This window comes from Petromyzon marinus, chromosome 34 (assembly GCF_048934315.1).
Source record: "Petromyzon marinus isolate PM22_M1 ecotype Great Lakes invasive population chromosome 34, UKy_Petmar_22M1.pri1.0, whole genome shotgun sequence".
Classification (NCBI taxonomy): Eukaryota; Metazoa; Chordata; class Hyperoartia; order Petromyzontiformes; family Petromyzontidae; genus Petromyzon; species Petromyzon marinus.
The window spans coordinates 10,018,970-10,039,898 of record NC_133700.1 but is presented as its reverse complement, the minus strand read 5'-3'; the positions used below and the strand labels follow the sequence as shown (position 1 = coordinate 10,039,898).

The following is a 20,929-nucleotide window of genomic DNA, read 5'->3' as shown; positions in this document are numbered from 1 at the left end:
GCGTGTGCATGTAGTCATAGGTATCTATTCTGGTACAATCAAATTGGTACATTTGAGAACCCATAAGCACAGATAGCTCCGTATTCGAATCGAGAATCTCAGTGATGCTGGCTCATTGCTCAAATCCCTCAGCCACCCAGCCATCTCTAAAACACAAAATATTCAATATTTTATCCTGGGCAATGATACAATATAGGAAATGAAATGGCAAAAAACCACATTGAGAACAAGTATTTGTATGCTTTATACTTAGCTTAATAAACTAGTCAGCAGCATCCAGCAAATCAACGGTACAAGCATTCACTACAAACGACGGTGCATCATAGGTTCTAGGTTCCACAGGTTTCTCATGTTATCCAACGAATGAAGATCACAAGGATTAAAATACAGAGAAGATACCAAGAACATTTTTCACCAAGTTGTGCTGTTTTTTAATTGTTATATTTTTATACAACAAAGCAGTGTGCTGCTATAGTATAACACGTACGCTTTCGTGACCAATATCATCCACAGGTTTTTTTTTGGCTAGATCGCCTAAATGTGTTGTTAAACCCGCCACTAGCCGACACAGACAATTAGTAAGGTTTGTCACGTAAACAAAAGCAGCCAAATTTGGCTGCCGTCTGATGCCAGTTATAATTACTGGCGAGACTGGCAAAACATCGTACTCTGATTGTAAATGTTGTAATAAATCGGCATGTTATGTTTACGTGACAAACCTTACAAATTGGCTGTGTCGGGTGGTGGCAGGTTAAACAAACACATTAATATTCACGTGACCTAACCCAAAAAAACCTATATTAGTGTGCTATCGTTCGAAAAGTATATATTTTAATTACAGTACAAAAGTTATGTTAAGAAGTTAGTAACTTCCAATAATATCCACTAGGCACTGCTCTTGAATCAAGACTTGGGGGTGCAAGTTGGTGTATTTTTTTCTGTGTATTCAAATAATGGTGTAATTTCCATTGCCTCATCTTGGCACTAATCCCTGGACATACCAACAATAGTAGTTACGATTTACGTTATATTTGTAATCATTACATGTACATTTTATTTATTGGAAATACAAATGTCAACATGTTTGGTAATACTGTACATCGTGTTTACTCTACACTTATTAAATGTCTAATATACAACAAATATAACAAAGCATGTTGAATTACCCCAATCCAGCATTGTCAACTCTCAATTTTACCCTAACTTATTCTTAAAAAATGCTTCCTAAACATTTATTTAGCATTACAACGATAGCGGTAACAATGTGCAAACACCATGTACAGAGTGTTCAACAATAGGACAATGCAAAAACACTGACTTGCTAAATTAATGTGTGCGTAAGGATGTGATTTACGATGCAGGAAAAATATTGGTGTCCAAAACAGGGTTTTAGGGAGGGGTGGTAACATGAAGTGTGTAGAGTAAATTAATTATGCTCACAAACGCACTCAAAACATGAGTAAACCATTCCTAAGGGTGTCTTCATTTTACTTACAATACATTGGGACAATGCTTAGCCTTCCACACTGCTGAAGCAAAATTTCTTCGGAGCAACAAAATAAATTAAGTGGAAAATATCACCCCACCAACACAGCAGTAATAATGCACAAATGGAGGAATGAGACAAACACATCCATGCAAAACACAGTGAAAAGACACTTGGGTCATTCCAAGCCCTGACAGATGGCTCTGCGGGACAACGTCCAGACTGCACTCGCATGGTTAAGACACATCTGGGCGTACTGGCACGCTCCGTTCCACCACAGAATCTCGCTGTGGCACATTTCAGGTTTGCGCATGGCCCTAAAAAGAAACTCGGCACCTCTTCATGCATGCCCCCCCCCCCGCCCCTACAAGCTGCAGGAATGGCCGTACCTTCCCGTAACGATGCCTATGCTGAAGGGATTGTGCAATACGTCACAGCATCTTAACCCTACGGTGGGTGGGGGAGGCGCTTTCAGACGAGATGGCCGGAGCCCCCAGCGGGGGCCACACCGAAGCGGCCGTGGTGATATGTTGTGTTGGAGCCACAATCCACGTACTCGTAGCTCTCAATGGAGTCCTGCTCGGCATGGCACACGTAAGAAGTCGTCACCGTTGACCTGCGTGGGTAAAGAAAGGTCATTATCATCTTCGCTTAGTGGTGGCAATGGTGATATAACCGTACACCAACATTCTGTTCCATTTAGCCAATCCAATGTTCATTGTTGTGCAAGCCTCCAAATCAGTTTTGAAATAGAATCACTGATCCAATTTGAACATGGATATCTTTTTAACACGCACTACGACAGAATGGCTACAATAATGCTCAAATTAACAGAGCACTGAATGCCAAATCACGATCGCAAAGCAATACTGCTGAAAGCGACCAGATTGTTAAAACAATAAAAATTCCATATATCTCAGGAGTAACTGACAAATTAGCCCGTGTTTTGCAAAAGCAAAACTTTACAGTAAGATTTGGTACAGTACACAAAATTCAAAAACTAGTATCTTGCACTAAAGACGCATTACCTAAACTATCAACAGAAGGTGTATATCGGATTAATTGTTCATGTGGCAGCTGCTACATTGGGCAGACGGGACGTAACATCAGCGTAAGACTAAAAGAACATCAGAGAAATATTAAATTATCTCAAACACAACTGTCGGCAGTGGCAGAACATGCTTGTCAACAAGGACACTCAATTGATTTTGACAATGTTGCAGTGGTGTGTAAAAACTAATTATTACTGGCAAAGACTAATTAGAGAATCCATTGAAATTGAGAGGAACAAGAATAACTTTAATCGCTCTGACAGCTACAGGCTTAGTGCGGCCTGGAAGCGTATTATTAAATAATACACATTACATTTTGATTTAAAGAATTACTAATCTACAACTCATTACTAATCATAACCAATGACTGATTACTAATCGATTATATAATTACAATACCCCCCCCTCCGCCTCTAATCACTGCACCTGATATGAGTTAAGTGATGACGTCACCCTGCTGCTCTATATAAAACCGGGAGCAAGCGAGGGCTTTACCATTCTGGCGAATTGCCCGATGATGCTGGATGTATTTACCAGCGAAACGTCGTACTCAAACTGTAAATGTGGATTCACTCTTCAACACACCGGTGGGCTAAAGTAGTGAATTATTTGTCTTTTGTCAACGCGACACTTTTTTTGCTGATTGGCCATGTCGGGTGGTGGAGGGTTAAGACACATTTATAAATAAACGCGATCTAACCCAAAAACCTTTATTTATGAATGGATATCTTTAAAAATTAAGTGCATCACTCTCAGAAACTATTCCCATAAGGTGACGTTACTCAACTACTTCAGGCTCAAATGTAATCACACTCAAGGCATCCCTTTTATATACTAAACAAAGTGTTTATCCCTTTCAAATAAAACCACATTTCATAATTCTCGGTCACATTTTGCCAAATTAGGTCTAAATATAACACAATGTTCTTTTTTCAATCTTCATTGACTCGGATGAGATTAACTGGCTATACTTCAGATACAATTTTAATCAAGGATGGCTGCCTGGACTCTTAACCCAGAATATCAGAGGTGCTGGCTCAGTTCTGTGACACTGAATTAAGTCCCCTGGGCCACTCAGATACCAATTTGTTACAATGTAATTATGGTAATTTTTCATACCTCTTTAAGCTTTGACACTGCCGAACAATAGCCTAATTTTTATAATAATGTCGCAGGACCTTTAACATCAAGATTTCTCAATATCCACTTTGTGAACCTTGAGATCTAACCAACATGACCTCAACGTCAAGAGAACACGACCCCGTCAAAAAGGAGGACAAATAACGAAAGGAAAACAGAATATTTCTGAAACATTTTGTGCATGGGCAAAGAGTATAAGTGCATTTGCATAAAGGTAAAAGTAATTGCACTTACTGTATGAGCACTACTATGTTGTGGACCTTGATTGTTGGCAAGGTGCAGTAGTAGCTGCAGGGGATAAATAAAAAAAACACATTAAAATAAATAAAGAGCAAATATTCGATGCAAAAACTTAACCTATGCAACATTTGCAGAAATCAAGATGGTGGGGCAAAATCAAACTTACTAGACGTAAGATAAACCATTGCTGATCTCTGTATTGATGGTGAAGTCGATCTGAAGCAGGAGACACACCCAGGTCAACATTGCTCATCAACAGAACAAACAAGACATTGCAATGCAGGATGAAGAAACATTGATATTAATGTGTTTACTTTAAAATTCTTCTCAGATGAGGTGGCTGGTGAAGAAGTGTAGCAGCCTATGCCAAGATAGGGCTTATTGGCATCCTTCTGCACCAATTTCTCTCGGGTCCCTCTCGAAAGCGCCCATAAGCAAGCTTCCTCCCTTCATCCTCCAAGCAGCTTTTGGCTGGCCATCGAACAAAGATAGTCAGTGTATCGCGCGCTTTCGGATGCACTTCTGCGGCCATCTGGAATGTTCTTCCTTCTAATAACACATTCCTGCGGAGGGAGCTGGTAGGAACGTTGGGTTGCTCGGTCAATGGCCAGGGTCAACGGCGGCGTGGTGTATTCCGCAAATATGCCAGACTGTGAAGGCGGGCAAAAGCCGGCGTGAATAGGTTAAACGTTGAGTTTTATAAGGGCACCACGGGGTAACCAGCCCCTCTCCACCCAGCCCCACCCCTCCCACCCCCCACCCCCAGCCCCTCCCCCACCCCTCCCATTTTATCCGGGTGTCCGGATACACGTCGACAGACATCCACAATTAATCCCCTGCCTCCTGTGAATAAATCCCGGTTGGGCTTCCAGTCCACTACGTTTCCTACCAGTATTATAGAGCCACTGGAGATGTGCAATTTTAAATCTAGATTGAAAACCCATTTCTTTAGAATTTATTTTGCTCCCTAACCCCAAGTTGCCAGCCACAGCCAATCTTTAGCAGCCTCGATGCCTGTGCCTGTTCCCTCAGCTACCCACAAGGTTCCCTAGCAGAGAAGCTGGTGGACAGCAGCTTATCTGCTCGAGAACCTTGAGTTAAAGTGTCATAGGATGACGTTCTTGTATTGTGCCGGGAGCAAGGCTCATGTTAAATGAATTTTAAAAATCTAAATTTTCTCCAGTATAGCGAGACAGATTGGCTTTTCATTAACTGGCGTTCACAACTCACTTGCATGAGCATTTAAGTTGGTAGTTCACTCAAATTGCACATATTAACATGCCGTTTAAACCTAGGCAATGAATCATCACCTTGCAGGCAGTATATCGAGAGCTTACATGTGTGCAAGTATAAGTATATGTTGGAATTTTTTTAATAAGTTCATATTTGCAAGCTGTGCAGTCAACAAAAGCACTAGGAAGACCAAGGCAGTCCAGTACGGTTATAATCAACCCGCTTCTTAAAAGACCAATGTGCTTCAATAGAGGTCCCCTACAGTACCTGTGTAGTGACTGTGAATGTCACTGTGTGGTGCCGGGCTTACGAAGCCACGGCGGATAATGCGTTGGCATTATGTGTAGCCCGCTTACTGGGTGTAGTACCAGCCCTAGCGGGGCTTGGGTGAGCGCTGGTCAGCATGGAGGCACCACGTACAGTGTGCGGTGCGGGCTCCCGGTGAGGGAGCGAGAGGGAGTGTCAGCTAGCCAGGGTTACGTTGGGGCATGATACGCTGGTTGATCTGCCGACACGTGACCGGATGATATTGGAGGGGGGCCACCGGTGGACGGGGGCCGCTGGGCGGTCACGTGGTATAAAAGAGCTCTTGGGGAGCCTTCGGGAAAGAGCTCGAGAGATCTAGAAGGTGGGCGGGGCGAGGGACAGAGCCAGCCCCAGCCCAGGCCGATATAACGGGGGGGGGGGGGGGGGGGGGCCCGTGAGGGGCTCGGGGTTCTTCGTGTTGCTGGCGATGAAGATCCATGTCGGGTAAAAGAAGCTTCTAGCCACGCGGTCCGGGACCCAGCTTGTGGTCCGGGCCAGGATAGTGAACCGTGTCTAGTTCTGCCGTAGCGTGGCTAGATGGGCATTCAACACCCAAGTGTACGTTGTTATGTTGAGCTACTGAAATAAATAGTGTTGCTCCCAAGACAATGTCTGCGACTCAGTTGGACTCACTACACCTGTACAGCCCTTAATCAATCCACCATTTAATAAGGGCTTTTCCATGCCATGTAGGTCATGGGAGTTGTTTATACCATACTTGACGACACTGGTCAATGTGGGTTGAAGGTGGGAAGCATAGGCGTGGTAGCATATAAACACAGTACAACAATGGAATATCCTGCACTACTCCTCTGCTGCCCACCATATAGCCCCACTCCCTACGGTACTTCTAAAATTATACAGGGAATATAAGGGGAGTATATCTTCACAAGCAAACAGATGTGCATGTTGGCGTGTGTATTTTCTTACCTGGCTCTGGCTGAGTGGGGCAATGTGGGTGACATTGGTGAAGCGTGCCGTGCCTATGACGGTCTTGAGGTGCTGCACTTGCGATGTGATGTTCATCACGTACACAGAGTAGAAGTTGTTGTTCGTAATGTTCAGGGAGCTCTGTGGAAGAAAGGCAGCTGAGTGAACCACTGTACACCACAATGCAGCAACTGTTGAATAACCTGTCATGATTCACAGTTACGTATGCTGCTTTTAAAAGAAACCTCCAAACAAACGGACATAAAAAAAACAAGAGCTACAATAATGAAAATTTAGCACACCAAAGAAAGATCAATTTAAAAAAGGGGTTCGTCAGGCCTCAGCCTACATTGTAATGTTGTCGTGTTGCATGTCCAGTTTAGCAAATGAACCTTACGGCAGAACCCTAGGGTCCCGAATAACCGGAAGGCAAAAGCGTGATTAATTTATTTATTTTTGGCGACTCCATTCCACCGCGAACATAAACGCCACGTCCCACCTGGGACCGATCATTCTGTTGTCATGTCGTACAGGCGCAGCGAGGACGAATGCGCAGAAGAAAGAAAACTTTGATCAACGCATCGTGTAGAGCTCCTCGAGAGGAATAGATTGCCGTATCGTTCGCTTTCAACAGACATAAAATGACGTCGCAACACAGTTTATGCGAGAGCCGGGGAATTATGGGACCCCGGGGTCCAGCCATTAGGTTCAATTACACAAAAAAGATACGACATTTTATAACTTTTGCAAATATAAATATGATAAACCGTAAGTTACATGACTAAGGTTGTCATTATTCACAGTAAAGTTGTAGATACACATTTAAATCTGTCAATTTTAAGCTATGACCTGGCACACAAGCATATCCTTGAACATGTTATTGTGGCAAATTTATTAACAACCATATAACAGATGGCATGCTTTGCCAGAACTGCATCAGCAGCCCGTTTTAAGCCGAGGCAGCGGCCAAGTGAGACGACCGCCAGGCTGTTCCTGTCCGGCCACTTGGCAAAACCGCATTTGGCACATCAAGAGTGAACTCATGTCGGTCATCCGGCACCGCGTACCGTGATGTTTATGTAGACCGTGCTGGTGTTGGCGTTGAATGTGACCAGCGCCGACTTGATGCCTCCGTTGGTGACGTCCACCGAGCGTGGAAACAGGAAGTAGACGATGAGCCCCGACACAAGCAGGCAGGAAAAGACCGACAGCAGCACGTACAGCTTGCTGCGTGCGACACATGGCGTCAAAGTCGTGCAATATTAGGCTGCATCAACATGCGGTGCGTAATATGTGGCCCCGCACACTAGACTGGACTAGAGCGCTGCAATAATAGCAAGGGACAGGCTCTTATAATGAAAAACACATCAGCCGTATCTAAACAGTCAATTACAAGTCTCAAACTTGTGTTGAGAAATATAAGGGTGCTTGGGCAGGACACGCCGCAACAAGGGATGACAGCTGGTCGTCGAGACTCAAGAGTGGCACCCAGAGCAGTGAACACAGCCAAGATAGCAAGGGCTGGAGACATGGAGTGATGAAGTTAACTTGTGCGATTGTTACAGAGAGATGTGGAGTGAGATGACATGAATAGCAAGTCTGCTGTCGAGATGAAAATTAAGCCTAGATTAAAATTGTCTTAATCTTTACATGAATTTAAACTTCCACAGACTAAGAGCCACTTAAGGAAAACCCAAAATGCACTAAACAATTTGGGCATATAATTGAGTTTGCAAATGTATCCTCGAAGTGTGATGTACTTAATTTATAAAGAGCAAATAATTGCAGTAAACAAGTGCTCCAAAGGCATAGAAATAATAAAATGTAAAGTTGCAAATAGTTGGCAGAGAGGGAGCACAACAAGCACATAATTGTACTATGAACCTGCTGGGTAGGTTTCGATCACGCACACACATACTGTACACTTAATTTGAGTCAATTTGTTCCATGCTCAATTTGAATGCAAATGTCATTTCATTTTGTGTTCGATGCATTTTTTGTGTTGCATTAACTTTGGAAAACTGTTCAGTTTACAGCGAAAGAGAACAGCGACTGAATTCGCACGCATTAATCACATCAGAATATTACATCACATTTAAACAAGGTCAGATGGAGCATATGCAGGTTGTAAAAAACTATACTGTAAATCGTATTACATCATGACTTAACCACCACATAATTATGTCAGATTTCATAGTCTGCCCATTTATAACTTTCATTGTGGCTAAACAATGTCAAAAGCCTTTTTTTCACTTTACACGAAGCCTATTATTAAGCTCACCACAGGATTTTTTTTATGGATTATTGAACGAATGCCGCGGGTATAAAAAATGGCAATACAGAGTACCACACCTCTGTGCTGTATCATAGCACGTGTGCACGCTACTTCTTCTTGCAATTTATATAAAGGTATTCACCCAAATTGTACTGGCTGTATTATCATTCTGGTTTCTCTCATTTCACTGTTCAGGCACTTATATTATAAAAATTTAACCAATATCTGGAACAATTATTTCATAACTACCAGCGGCTTGGTCTGCTGGGTTTTAAACATTAATATATTCTAGATTTGAAGCTTTCGTGTCTGCAAGGATTCATACTCTTTGGTTTTTTCGGTAAAGTCATGTAGGTAAAATAAAAGAAAACTAAATTAAATTACGACGTTTCAGAGGCAACACAGACACAGCAAAATTCGCTGTATCCATAAATGAGCAGCTCTGGAATACCCGAGATTATATACAGGTTAAGGGGGGGGGGGAGGATCCAGGAAGGGACGTGGGTGGGGAGGGGAGGGCTAAGTTAAGCCGCCTTTTGTTATGCTGCAGAGGGTTCGGGGGGAGCGGTGGTGCACTGCAAGAAAGCGGGTAAAACCCACCTTTTGTTATGCTGCATGGGGTTCGGGGGGAGCGGTGGTGCACTGCAACAAAGCGAGTACAACACCCTTTTTGCTGCAGGGGGTTCGGGGGGAGGGAGATGGCGTGCTGCACAAGCGCAGGCACCATCCTGGTATAAACGGAAACGGCTGTACCATTATAACCCAGCTAACGTTTAACTTGGTGATGACATCTTTCTAAAAGTTGCCAAGCTGTGTCTCCCACCATACAGAAACAACCTCCTGATACTCCGATCAAAACCATCACACTGCCATACATAGCAGGTGTTACCAAAAAGATTTCCAAAATTCTAAACAAACACAAGATCCAGGTCCGGTTCAATACAGTACACAAAATCCGTGATCTGATCCCATCCGTAAAGGATGTCATTCCTGACTTAGAGTACCCCGGTGTTTACAAATTGAGTTGTACCTGCGGCGACTGCTATATCGGGGAGCCGAAACGACACATTTGACCGAATTTGCGAGCACAAATCAGATTTGAAACACGGTAGAACTAATTCTTCGGCCGTAGCTGATCATTGTTTCAACACAGCAGGTTATCATGACATTATTTTCTCTAATACCAAAGTACTATGCAAACCTCCCAGTTATTACCAAAGATTTGTCCATGAAGCCATCCAAATATACAAACAGACAACTTCAACCGAGAGGATGGTTTCAAATTGAGCAACTTTTGGAAAGATGTCATCAACCAAGTTAAACGTTAGCTGGGTTATAATTGTACAGCCGTTTCCGTTTATACCAGGATGGTGCCTGCGCTCGTGCAGCACGCCATCTCCCTCCCCCCGAACCCCCTGCAGCAAAAAGGGTGTTGTACTCGCTTTGTTGCAGTGCACCACCGCTCCCCCTGAACCCGATGCAGCATAACAAAAGGTGGGTTTTACCCGCTTTCTTGCAGTGCACCACCGCTCCCCCCGAACCCCTTGCAGCATAACAAAAGGCAGCTTAACTTAGCCCTCCCCACCTACGTCCCTTCCTGGCTCCTCCCCCCCCCTTAACCTGTATATAATCTCGGGTATTCCAGAGCTGTTTATTTGTGGATACAGCGAATTTTGCTGTGTCTGTGCCACCTGAAGACGGAAGCTTGTGTTGCCTCCGAAACGTCGTGATTTAATTTAGTTGTTTTCTTTTATTTTACCTACGTAACTTAACCGAAAAAACCAAAGAGTAACATTAATACAGTAGACTACTATCTGCATGGCTAGGAGTGCGATTAGCTGCAATCGCCACATTTCCTCTCGCACAGCTTCTTATTATCTGTAAATTTATTGTGGATAAGTAGAGTCTCACGGCAATGACAATAGGAGTACATTAATGATTACCATGGGTGATAATAGGATCAACAATGTTCATCCCCCACATGACTGCAATAAAGACTAGTTGTATCGTAACATATCTCTGGATGGAGGTGTGTTATAACCAGACAATCCTTGCCAGTCACTGCTAATCACAAGACGAGACAAACCACGTACGTCCTTCGGGGCTTCAGCCGCTGATCGCTGTATGGGATCAGTGCCACCAGCTGATTTTCTTGCTCTGCCAAGAAAAACACAAGCTGTCGTGGGCATGTTTTCACCGTCTGTGTTATACCACTCAATGATAATTATTATGGCACAAACAGCAGCATGGAATGCGCCACCAGAATACAATTAAAGCACCACAAGACTAGTGATTTCTAATGGTTGCTTGTTTCCTTTGTCATTTATATTGGATGGGTCACTGCAGTTTCTGTTGGTAGTCTGAACATCATTTTCATTGTAAACTGTTGACAACCAACTACAGCAATCATATAAGATTATAATTTTGTGATTTAAACCCTCTAATACACAAGCCGTTACTGAATTTCCAATATGATCACGGTTTCACCATGGGCAAAACGCTTGATGCTTCCACGCCTCACCAACGCATTCTGCCAGATCCCACATCTGCTGCAAAGTAGACTAGCGACCTCCAAGATTTGCCCTTACAGTATGCTTCCACCCGCTCTTCCCCTTGGTCGCCGGACTTGTGGAGACCATAACGAAATAGGAGAAATGGCAGCTAATTTGAATCAATTTCCAAATTTTTAATTTGTGCAAATTTTGCAGCTTTCCATAATCCAAAAACAAATAGTTATTTCTTAACATCTCAATGTCGGTAACGAGCTGTTTCCCATTGAGCAGTGTGTCGTTTGGTAGAATGTGTCAAATACAGGTTGTTTATCCTTTTTTCTTAATCAGTACTCTAATGTATGAAAAAAAAGGTTTTACCCTTTCGAGCAATAAAAACAGGTGTTAAGATGTTCAAACAACAAATAGAAAACTTTTGCAATGATTCATGTGTGCATTAACCACACGTACTTGTGGCGAACATGCAAATAAAACATGCTCTGATAATATGCGCATTGTCTTTGAAACCGATTGGTCTACACTAGAAACAGCCTTCGTTAGGGCCTAATTTCACCAGCGTAAACCAGAGGACGCCAAAAGGTAAACAGTACAAAGACAATGCACTATCCAGGCATTTATAGCGCGGGATGAGCGGCTACAAAATGGCACCTTACTCTAATGTATTCACACAAAATATGAAATGTTATCCTAGTTGCGAACAGGTATGTTTTTTGAAGAACCAAACCACCCTGGATTCAACCAACCTCATCAGATCTCAGAATCAAAACCGGGTTAGTCTGGTTAGTACTTGAATGGCAGGGAGTTGTGTTAAGTCTTAATGCGTGGATTATTTCCTCCAAGTATGTTATGTATGTTGTGCTGCCACATGCCAAGCCCTAAATTCTTGGAACTCACCCTCGTGAAAAGTTATTTTTAAGACTGAGACTTTTAATTGAAAATGACAATTATTACTATTCATACCACTACCTTAACAAACTAAACGAATAAACAGCACGAATTCAAACAAAAACACATAAATAGAAAAATGCAATTAGGCAGCCCTAATAGTGTATGTTAGCACTTGTTATGTAAAAATGTAAATGTAAAGCCTGTTCAGCGAACCCACTCACAAAACTAGGACTTGTGGATGATTGTTAAGCATTAAGTATTGAATTGTTACATTAAAACTTTTGACAATTATTTAAAACTACTAGCCCCGAGTTTAGTAAAATGTGTTGCTCCCAAGACGTCTGCGACTCAGTTGGACTCACACCACCGTGACCAAATTGTATCACTAAAGATATTTGTCGTGCAACCACACGCAACAAGACCGCATGTAAAAAACAGCTTTTGCACAACTACCAAGGATTATTGTAAACCTGCAGCATGTTAAAAACGACTTTCGTAGAGGCATTACTTTTTAAAATTTTCAGTTTAAGTTGCATTTTATTTCAAGGAAAGTGGTCCTTTTTAATCTAAAAATCACTGTCCGCATAATTGGTCAATTTGCATTAAACACCTTCAGTAAAAATTTGTTGGACACAGAATGTAACAGGAAATATGAATTTCGGTGTTTAATGCATTCAGATTTACGGTGAGAAACAGAAAGCAGAGGGCATGCATCGGTGAACAATTACAAATCAGAAACAATGAATTTATAAAGTGGGCTTGAGAAGCACACATTGCCAGGAAGGCCAATGGACAAGGCTAGAGACAGAATGGCAACCAAGGGAGAGCACGTGCCCAAGCATGATGCTTCCGTTCAAGCACACGACTGAGACTGCTGAATCTCAGGCCTACGAGGGATGGCAATGGCGTGCATACGCCTCGAACCTGACAGTGAATTGACAAAGGCCGACAGTAATTATAATTGCAGCCGTGCGCGCTCAATGGAACCTCACGTGACGACGCACTGTTACCCGTACCTCTGGGTATACGTCCTGTGCCCTGGCAAGTGGGGCACGTCACGCTGTCTCTGCCCGTGAACTCTACGTAGGGGAACTGCGAGATGTCAGCAGGCGCCACAGCCGTCCCCTCCCCGATGTCCTCATCTCGAGACGGCAGCACCCCCAAGTTCCCGTTGGGACTCCCGGACGCGAGAGGTCCCGAGCTGTCATTGCCACCGCCGCCACCGCCGAAAGTCTTGTACCGTGACGCCGTAGAGCCCATTGTTAAGGAATGAAAATCTCCTGCTCGCCCCCACCGAGCTGCCTTTCAAAGATGCGCAGACTCTTTGTTGCGAAGCTCACCGCCAAAAGGTTCTGCGAGACAAACATCACCGTCGTTAACATGATTTTGGATTTTTGTCTGACTGCCATAACATCAGTGCCAAGCTTGATGTATATATCATGTATATATGAAGCTATTTTCTAAAGTCCCTGAAGGCCTCCTCGTGCGGTACAGGTCATGGAGGTTTATTTATCCATACTTCGCTTCACTGGTCAGTGCGGGTTAGTAAGGGCAGGCAGCATAAACGTGGGCGCAGAGCACAGCTCAACAACGGATCTTGGTGCACGGACCTCTGTTGCAAATAGCCCCACAGCCTACATACAGCTCACTATGCAAGGTTGTCACCTATTCAATCACTGTTCAGACTCAAACCTGCTTAGCTTACGGGATCTGATAAGATCACGTGCATTCTGAATGATTTAGTCATACTAATCCTGGTACTGTGTGAATTCATTTCACTTAAGCATCAACTGCACACTATAAAAGTGCGATTATGAAGTATTGGACCCTTCATGGGCCAGTATAGATCAGGAGAATCCACTCACAAAATTAAGTGCAGGGGGACATTTAAAACAGCTAGCGTAAATTAAGTAAACAGAAAATGTCTCAATTCAGTTATGGTAGCACAAAAACAGAAAATTATTGCATTGTAATTTCTTCTCGATGACCTATGCACATTTCATAGACGCTGGGTTTGTTGGTGGCGTTTCCGAGGTGAAATAAAAAGGAGTGTTTGATTAAGCGGACCACGCGGAGGCACTGTACATTCGGCAACCGCTAGAGCACACTGCTTATCATAAACGTTACCAAGAGATCGGTTTGTTTAGTTCCTCCAAGCTAACCAGAAAAAGCTGACAACGCGACTGAACTCAAAGCCAGTGTGATTATATAACTGTTAATTTATGGCACGTGCACAGCTCTCCACGGGAGCCTGTAAAAACAGTCCAAACAGTTCACCCACAGGCGAAAAATAAAAGACAAACACCATTTTAATGTGATATTATGTACTTGTCAATGTCTCAAACCATTACTGAACAATGATGCTCAAAGTTACACAGCTGTGCATTCAGCTCAAGTATGCAGGCTTGTTCTGCGCATTTCCCAATACATGTGTCGTCACCAGTTATGAGTCACAATGCGTGACAGGTAATGTTTACACGTTTTCTTATACACCCCTTGCTGAATGGGACCAAAGACAAATTAATCAGATGACGTGCGAGTTGAACACACCATCCAAATGGCGTAATGCACAGCCAGTTAGATCCAACTGCTGTTTTATTTGTTGGGTCCCCCCATTGGCTACGTACGGTGCGAAAGAAGTTCAACATAGTATATACGCTTCAGTAGCGATGACAGTGTACGTATAGTTCATGTCAACCACCAAGAGGTACATACAATACTTGTTTAATGTTTTTTTCCACTATAACAAGAACGTCAATTGTAATATATAACGGCACAAAAATAACATTGACAAGGGTTTGACCCTGTGCAGGTGGATTATTGCATCAGAGGAGCGTAGCGGTTAGCGTGTTGTACAATTCGTGTTCGATTCCAGCTCACGGCCAACACCAGTGACGATTATCCGAACCGGTCCTTGGTCCGACTCGGCTTCAAATAAGTACCTGGTGCGGTGTGTAAATATCGGGGATTCAAAGGCAGTCAGGAGTGGTGCTAGCCACCCACCCTCTCGCGTCCCGTGCTCGCTAGCAGCACTTGCCAGGTGTGTTAAGGCTATACGGGGACCTTTGTGTGCGTGCGTGTGTGCATGCGTGCAAGCGCGAGTGCCCCCGTGTGTGTGTGTTTGTGTGCGGGTGCATTATTGTATCAGAGGAGAACGAGGAGTGGATTACCATGGGACCATTATGCCGGCACAAAATAGCCTACTCTTCCCATAGACGTCACAGGATATTTAACATCCAATGAAAAACAGACACGTGTCGTCACGGTTAATAACACCCGCAGTATTAATTAGGACTGTTGGCACTGGATTCGAACCGTGAAACTCTGCAACTACTGGTGAACGTGTTGCCGCTGGGCCATACTTACACGCCTGTATAGAACTGCGACCCACGCTGTTTTTGATTCTCTCCAATTGGGAGGAAAAGTCAAAGGTGTACTGCGTTTTAAATTGTAACGTCAGTAATTCAACAAGGAATACTCAAGGCCAATAAGAATCCGTTAACTGCGTCAGCAGTTCTCCTGCTGTGTATGTCTCACCTGATGACGGTTGCTTGCGTTGCGATCGAAACGTCGTGATCTATTAATTTTCTATCTACATGACTTTACAGAAAGAACCAAAGAGTATGGATTCCTGCAGTCACAAAAGCTTCAAATCAAGATTTTCAATAGCATTTGCCCGTCGTTATCAAACGCCGTAAAAACCACAAGCGTGTTGTAAAAACCACTGTTGATCCCTGTTTTGTGAGATGTGGTGAAAGAGGGCACAGTGATGGGGAAAGGAGGGCAAAGGGAAAGAGAGTAAACAAGGATTACAAACACATTCGGGGTGCTAAAAATCAGCTGATTGTTTGTCTTGAGATGTCTAAAAAAACGCGTGGAAGCATTAATTAATTCTTACATTTGGTTACCTTTAAAAGTAAAATGACAAGCCAAAAATCCATATCTCTGGTAGCATAGCTCTATAGTAGGGTTAATGTTGCGTTCTAGCAGTGTTGTGAAATAGATTGCTGAAATTGATGGTTGGCAAAAGCGGTGGGGGGGGGGGCAAAGAAGCCCGCTTCTGATATCATTCTCCATTGATGCTAGCTATGGCCAGGTATCCACCGACTTCATGGCACAGTGCACTAATCGCTGCCCCATCACTCCCACGTATTGAGAGTAGTTATATCATCACGCTCTAAACGATGCAGACAGCATGGATCGCATAAGACGACTGGCACCTCCACGCAGGTCCAACGATAATTTGTTACACCATATTACCCATGGAGTGCATATACATACTCTTTGGTTCTATTCGGTAAAGTCACGTCAAAGTATAAAACTAAAAATAAAAAAATCACGACGTTTCGGCCACAACACAAGTGGCCTTCATCAGGTGAAGGGACCAGACTGTCTCGAGGACAGCGCTAGAGTGAACACAGCCAAGCTCAGACCGCGACCTTTAATCTTGTTTGAGAGGAATTAAGGTGCCTTGACAAAGGAATTAGCATAACAATCAGCATTTAATTGGCGGACTTAGCATGAACGGTGTAGAGGGGGTGAACATGTGCAGACCGGCGAGGGGGGGAGGGGGAGTTTACATATTGATGGTGTGAAAAGGGAATTTAAGCAGCTGCAAAAGTTTGGGATACCACTACTTGAAAAAATATACTGTACCATTGAAAATTAGTTTAATGTTTGGTTCGATTTAGAACATATTTCCAATGGTTGCTTAATTTGAAACCATCTTCTCGGTTGAAATTGTGTCTGTGTTTGTAAATCTGAATTGCCTCGTGAACAAATCTCTGATAAAAACCCGTGGGTTTACAAAGAACCTTGGTATCAGAGAAAATTATATCGTGATCACCCACAGCGTTTTAACAGTGATCAGCTACGGCAGAGGAATTCGTTCTGCCGTTTCAAATCTGATTTGTGCTCGCGAATTCGGTCAGACATGTCGTTTCGTCTCCCCGATATAGCAGTCACCACAGGTGCAGATCAATCTGTAAACTCCGGGGTACTGTAAGTCAGGAATGACATCCTTCACGGAAGGGATCAGGTCACGGATTTTGTGTACTGTATTGAACCGGACCAGGATCTTGTGTTTGTTTAGAATTTTGGAGATCTTTTAAGTAACGCCTGCTATATATGGCAGTGTGATGGTTTTGATCGGAGTATCAAGTGGTTATTTCTGTATGGAGGGAGAAACAATATGAACGCTCTGAACTCGCGAATTTAAAAAAACAGACGTGACATAGTCATCCTCTCAGCCGATAAAGGCAAGGACGTAATTATAATTATAAAAGACCTGCGATTACCAAGGTACATCATGGTTTAAGTCAACGCTGCAGTTATTTAGATCACCGTATGTAGGTCGTGTGAACACAGCCAACATAAGCCTGCAAGCTATAACAAGTCGTACAATTACTTAGTAAATAATTAAATCCACCCTGTTATTTTTTTTTTAAATGAGAGGCTCTACTTTTTTATGATCAGTAAAAGCACCTTACCTAAGGAGGGTTTCAAAGTCCAATTGTGCACGTGACTCAAAAATTGACTGTTGTATAACACACATTATTGCACCACGTGAATAGATGTCAGAGCCACTTGAGTAGTTTTAATGTAACGCATCATGTTTTGACACGTGTTCACCGCAATGTCGTCTCTCATACTTTCAAATTTAAGGCACAAAAAGTCCCATGCATAGTTTAAAAACGTATTAACAATGAGGTCGAATCGCACAAAATGTGTCAGAAAGAGCCAAAATTTTAAAATGGTGCCGACCAATTGCATTATGGGTGGAACTGTTGCAGCGAGGTAAACGCAAACACATAACGAGCATGATAAAGTTAGTAATCTATTACTTAGCCAAACTGTTATTTAAATAAGATTACATAAGCCCTCGAAACTGCACCTTTAATGAAAATATATAACTCGTTTTATTACGGTAATTACACTATGTCATATCTCATTTTCTACAAGTGAATTTCTAGCATTTGCTGTACATTGTTTTGAGAAATAAGATGGTTTACGTAAACAAATGTGTTCCAATTGGAGATGCACCATATAACATACAAAGGGATGAGGTTTGTCTAGCGCTTAACATTGAAACCGTTTAAGTTAAGGCGAGGCATTAATTCATTCCTCTAGGTGAAGGGTATTCACTTTGAATGAGATAAATAGGTCCACTATTTAACCATCCATATAAAATATCACTTTACTTAAACGTCTTTAAGGGGCCGCCTCTAATAAATTAACTGACCATTTTCTAAATCATTACAGGGCTAACCCGCAATAATTCATGTAACCATCTCGTTTCCATTTAACAATGGAACCCATTCCACTTAAGGTTAACCATAAAATAACCAGAGGTAAAAAAAAATATTTAATCCGAGGTTAAAGACCAGCGTGTGACTAACTGTAAAAGGCACCACCTCTAACGCACGATAAAGCTGACAAATGTGGCATCGTGGATAAAGCTGACAAACGTTCCACCAATTTTTAAAACACAAGAACCACGTGATTCTAGATTTAAAGCTTTCGTGACTGCTAGGATCCACTCAATGGTTCTATTGGGTAAAGTCACGTAGGTAAAATGATTGTTATTTTATTTTTTAACCACCTGATTCACAAAACCACAATTTTGGGAACCACGTCTTTACACAGCGGCACTCGATGCAGCGGACTCTAAAACCAAAACAAACACAAGTTATCGCCGACTACACTCACCATTACAACATTGCGCTATTTATCCACACATTTTATACGTGCACGTGTATAATAATAATGATTATAACAATCAACACAGCATGGCAGACGACGTTTACACCTCGTAATGTATTTTGAAACCAAGCATTTGGCGATGCTGCCGCGTTGGTGGAGGCTGCACAGGGGACAAATAACAACCAGCAAAAAACGAAACATTGGTCAATAACACCCGCTGCCTTAGCACACCTTGAACGTGCGTTATGAATAAGGGCCACTGCCCGAAACGTCGCCTATTACCGTATATATGTTGCCGTTTAAGGCCTCAGGCCCCGTCTCCCGTGATGCGTAACACAGCGAGCGGCCTAACGCGGGCTTCTCCACACAATTCACCATGAGCGATGGTCTATAAACCGGTGAATCGAGGGCTGGCGTGGCAGTCGCCTCCCCACATCACCACTACGGTTCCCGCGGATTAAAGATCCGATCTAGATCCCGATTTACATCGCTCCATCTCCTTCGGCGGAGGTTCCCATTCTCGGGCTGCCGCCCTTTTAAAAAAAATCCCTTCGGCTATGTGAGCGAATTAACATTGTTGACATTTTTTTCTTCCGATTTGAAGACACCTTACCGTGAACATCTCATCACAACAAAAAGACACGGACACACAATAAAGTAACAATAGCAACAAGGGCCGCGAAATAACCACGACCGTAACGCGGCACCGTCTCCTCCTCCTCCTCAGCCGCGCCCGATACCTCAGCGACTGATGATTTTTTTAAAAAATGCAACCCCGTACAAACATGAAACAATAAACCACACGCACGCGGTAATACCGACCAAAGATAAGTAAAGCAAGTGGTGATGCTGAGAAGAAATGTAGAGGAACAACTGACCGAGAACACAGCGACAGCAGAGTGCTCCGCTCGCGTCTGCCGCAATTTTAACACCTGAGCCAGAATCGCGGTGCCCGCGCGAATTTCCACAGCGAATCGATTCACCCGCGTCGATTTGCGATTCCGCGTCTCAAACGTTTATAGCGATTCTAGAATCGATTCTATATTGTTGTTGTTTGGGACTGACTTACTAAGGGGGGGGGACCCTCCCCCCACCCCTCCGCCCTTTAACACATCCGTCAATAGCACCTGCCGAATAAGTAACACATCTGTCGTATATTTACGGAGTACATTTGTTTTTAAATGTTCCTTTTCAGTACTTACTCGTCGACGAATGCGTTGAGTTCTGTTGTTAATTGGGATTGTGCCACCATCACTGCCAATTCGGCGGCATGACCAGATAATTTGTGGTGGTGTGGGGGGGATATAGGGGTTTTTTTTAGTTGTACAAAATAAATAAGCACGCAATAACATCGTCGTGTATCTGGACTCAACAAATAAAGACACCCGTGTATTATTTTTTTGACACCACCCATCAGCCCCCACCGCCTTCTGTGAGTGCATCATTTTGGGCAGCAATGTTTCGGTGGCTGGACAATGCAACGCTCTGGCAGCGGTTTCAACATTCAGTGGCTCATCGGCAGAACCACGCTTGCTTCAGTCAATGCTGGTGAACTATCGGGTGTTTTCGGCAAGGGCCCTCTCTTAAACGCGTGGCGTTTTATTTTAATTATTACACGCTTTTTTATTTAACTCACTCTGTCTGTTGTCGTTGTATCGTCAAATCTTGTAACTCAATTGTAACCCGCTTCCCAATGTGGTATCGACTGCAAACTTGGTATGCTTATGTCATAATGATGACAATACTATATTCTATCATAAAAAAATAAAATATATGTTTTTAAACATTATTTTGTATGTGTTATGGTTCGGCTTGGGTCTAATTGTCCACTGTCAACTCAAGTTGGCTGTAAATCACCACGGTCACCTTAACGTCGTGGCAAGCTTCGGGGTCACTTCCTGGAGTCGTGGAGTTCTTACATTACTAGTACGGTACATTTCATTAAAGCGTGATTTTTAAAAAAATATTACTTATTTAGAATGTCTTCTATGTGCTCTGATTTGTACTCCTGTGTTTGTACTGTGACTAGTTTGTCGTATGTCGCATTTGTACTGTCTGTATGGTTCGTACTGTATCTCATTTGTGCAGTCCCATTTATATTTTGTACTTAGTTATTGTCTCATTTGTATTGTTTGAGTTGTCTATTTTGTATTGTTTGAGTTGTCTA

General features: G+C 43.0%; 1 protein-coding gene across 3 annotated transcripts; it reads right to left on the bottom strand.

Annotated features, from left to right (window-relative positions):
• Nucleotides 1–220: 220 nt before the first annotated feature.
• LOC116948689 (transmembrane protein 106B-like) lies at nt 221–19,785 on the bottom strand. 3 transcript variants are annotated; one of them, XM_032965634.2, is made up of 8 exons: nt 19,641–19,785; nt 13,077–13,412; nt 10,756–10,819; nt 7,455–7,614; nt 6,388–6,528; nt 4,085–4,134; nt 3,913–3,966; nt 221–2,102 (listed from the first exon to the last, which is right to left on the bottom strand). In XM_032965634.2, the coding sequence occupies exons 2-8, from the start codon at nt 13,318–13,320 to the stop codon at nt 1,958–1,960; spliced, it is 858 nt and encodes a 285-aa protein (XP_032821525.1). In that variant the 5' UTR covers nt 13,321–13,412; nt 19,641–19,785; the 3' UTR covers nt 221–1,957. The 3 variants fall into 3 exon arrangements, with proteins under 3 accessions (XP_032821525.1, XP_032821526.1, XP_032821527.1); XM_032965635.2 differs by having other exon boundaries at nt 19,585–19,751; XM_032965636.2 differs by lacking the exon at nt 19,641–19,785 and adding an exon at nt 15,598–15,746.
• Between the last annotated feature and the right edge of the window lie 1,144 nt (nt 19,786–20,929).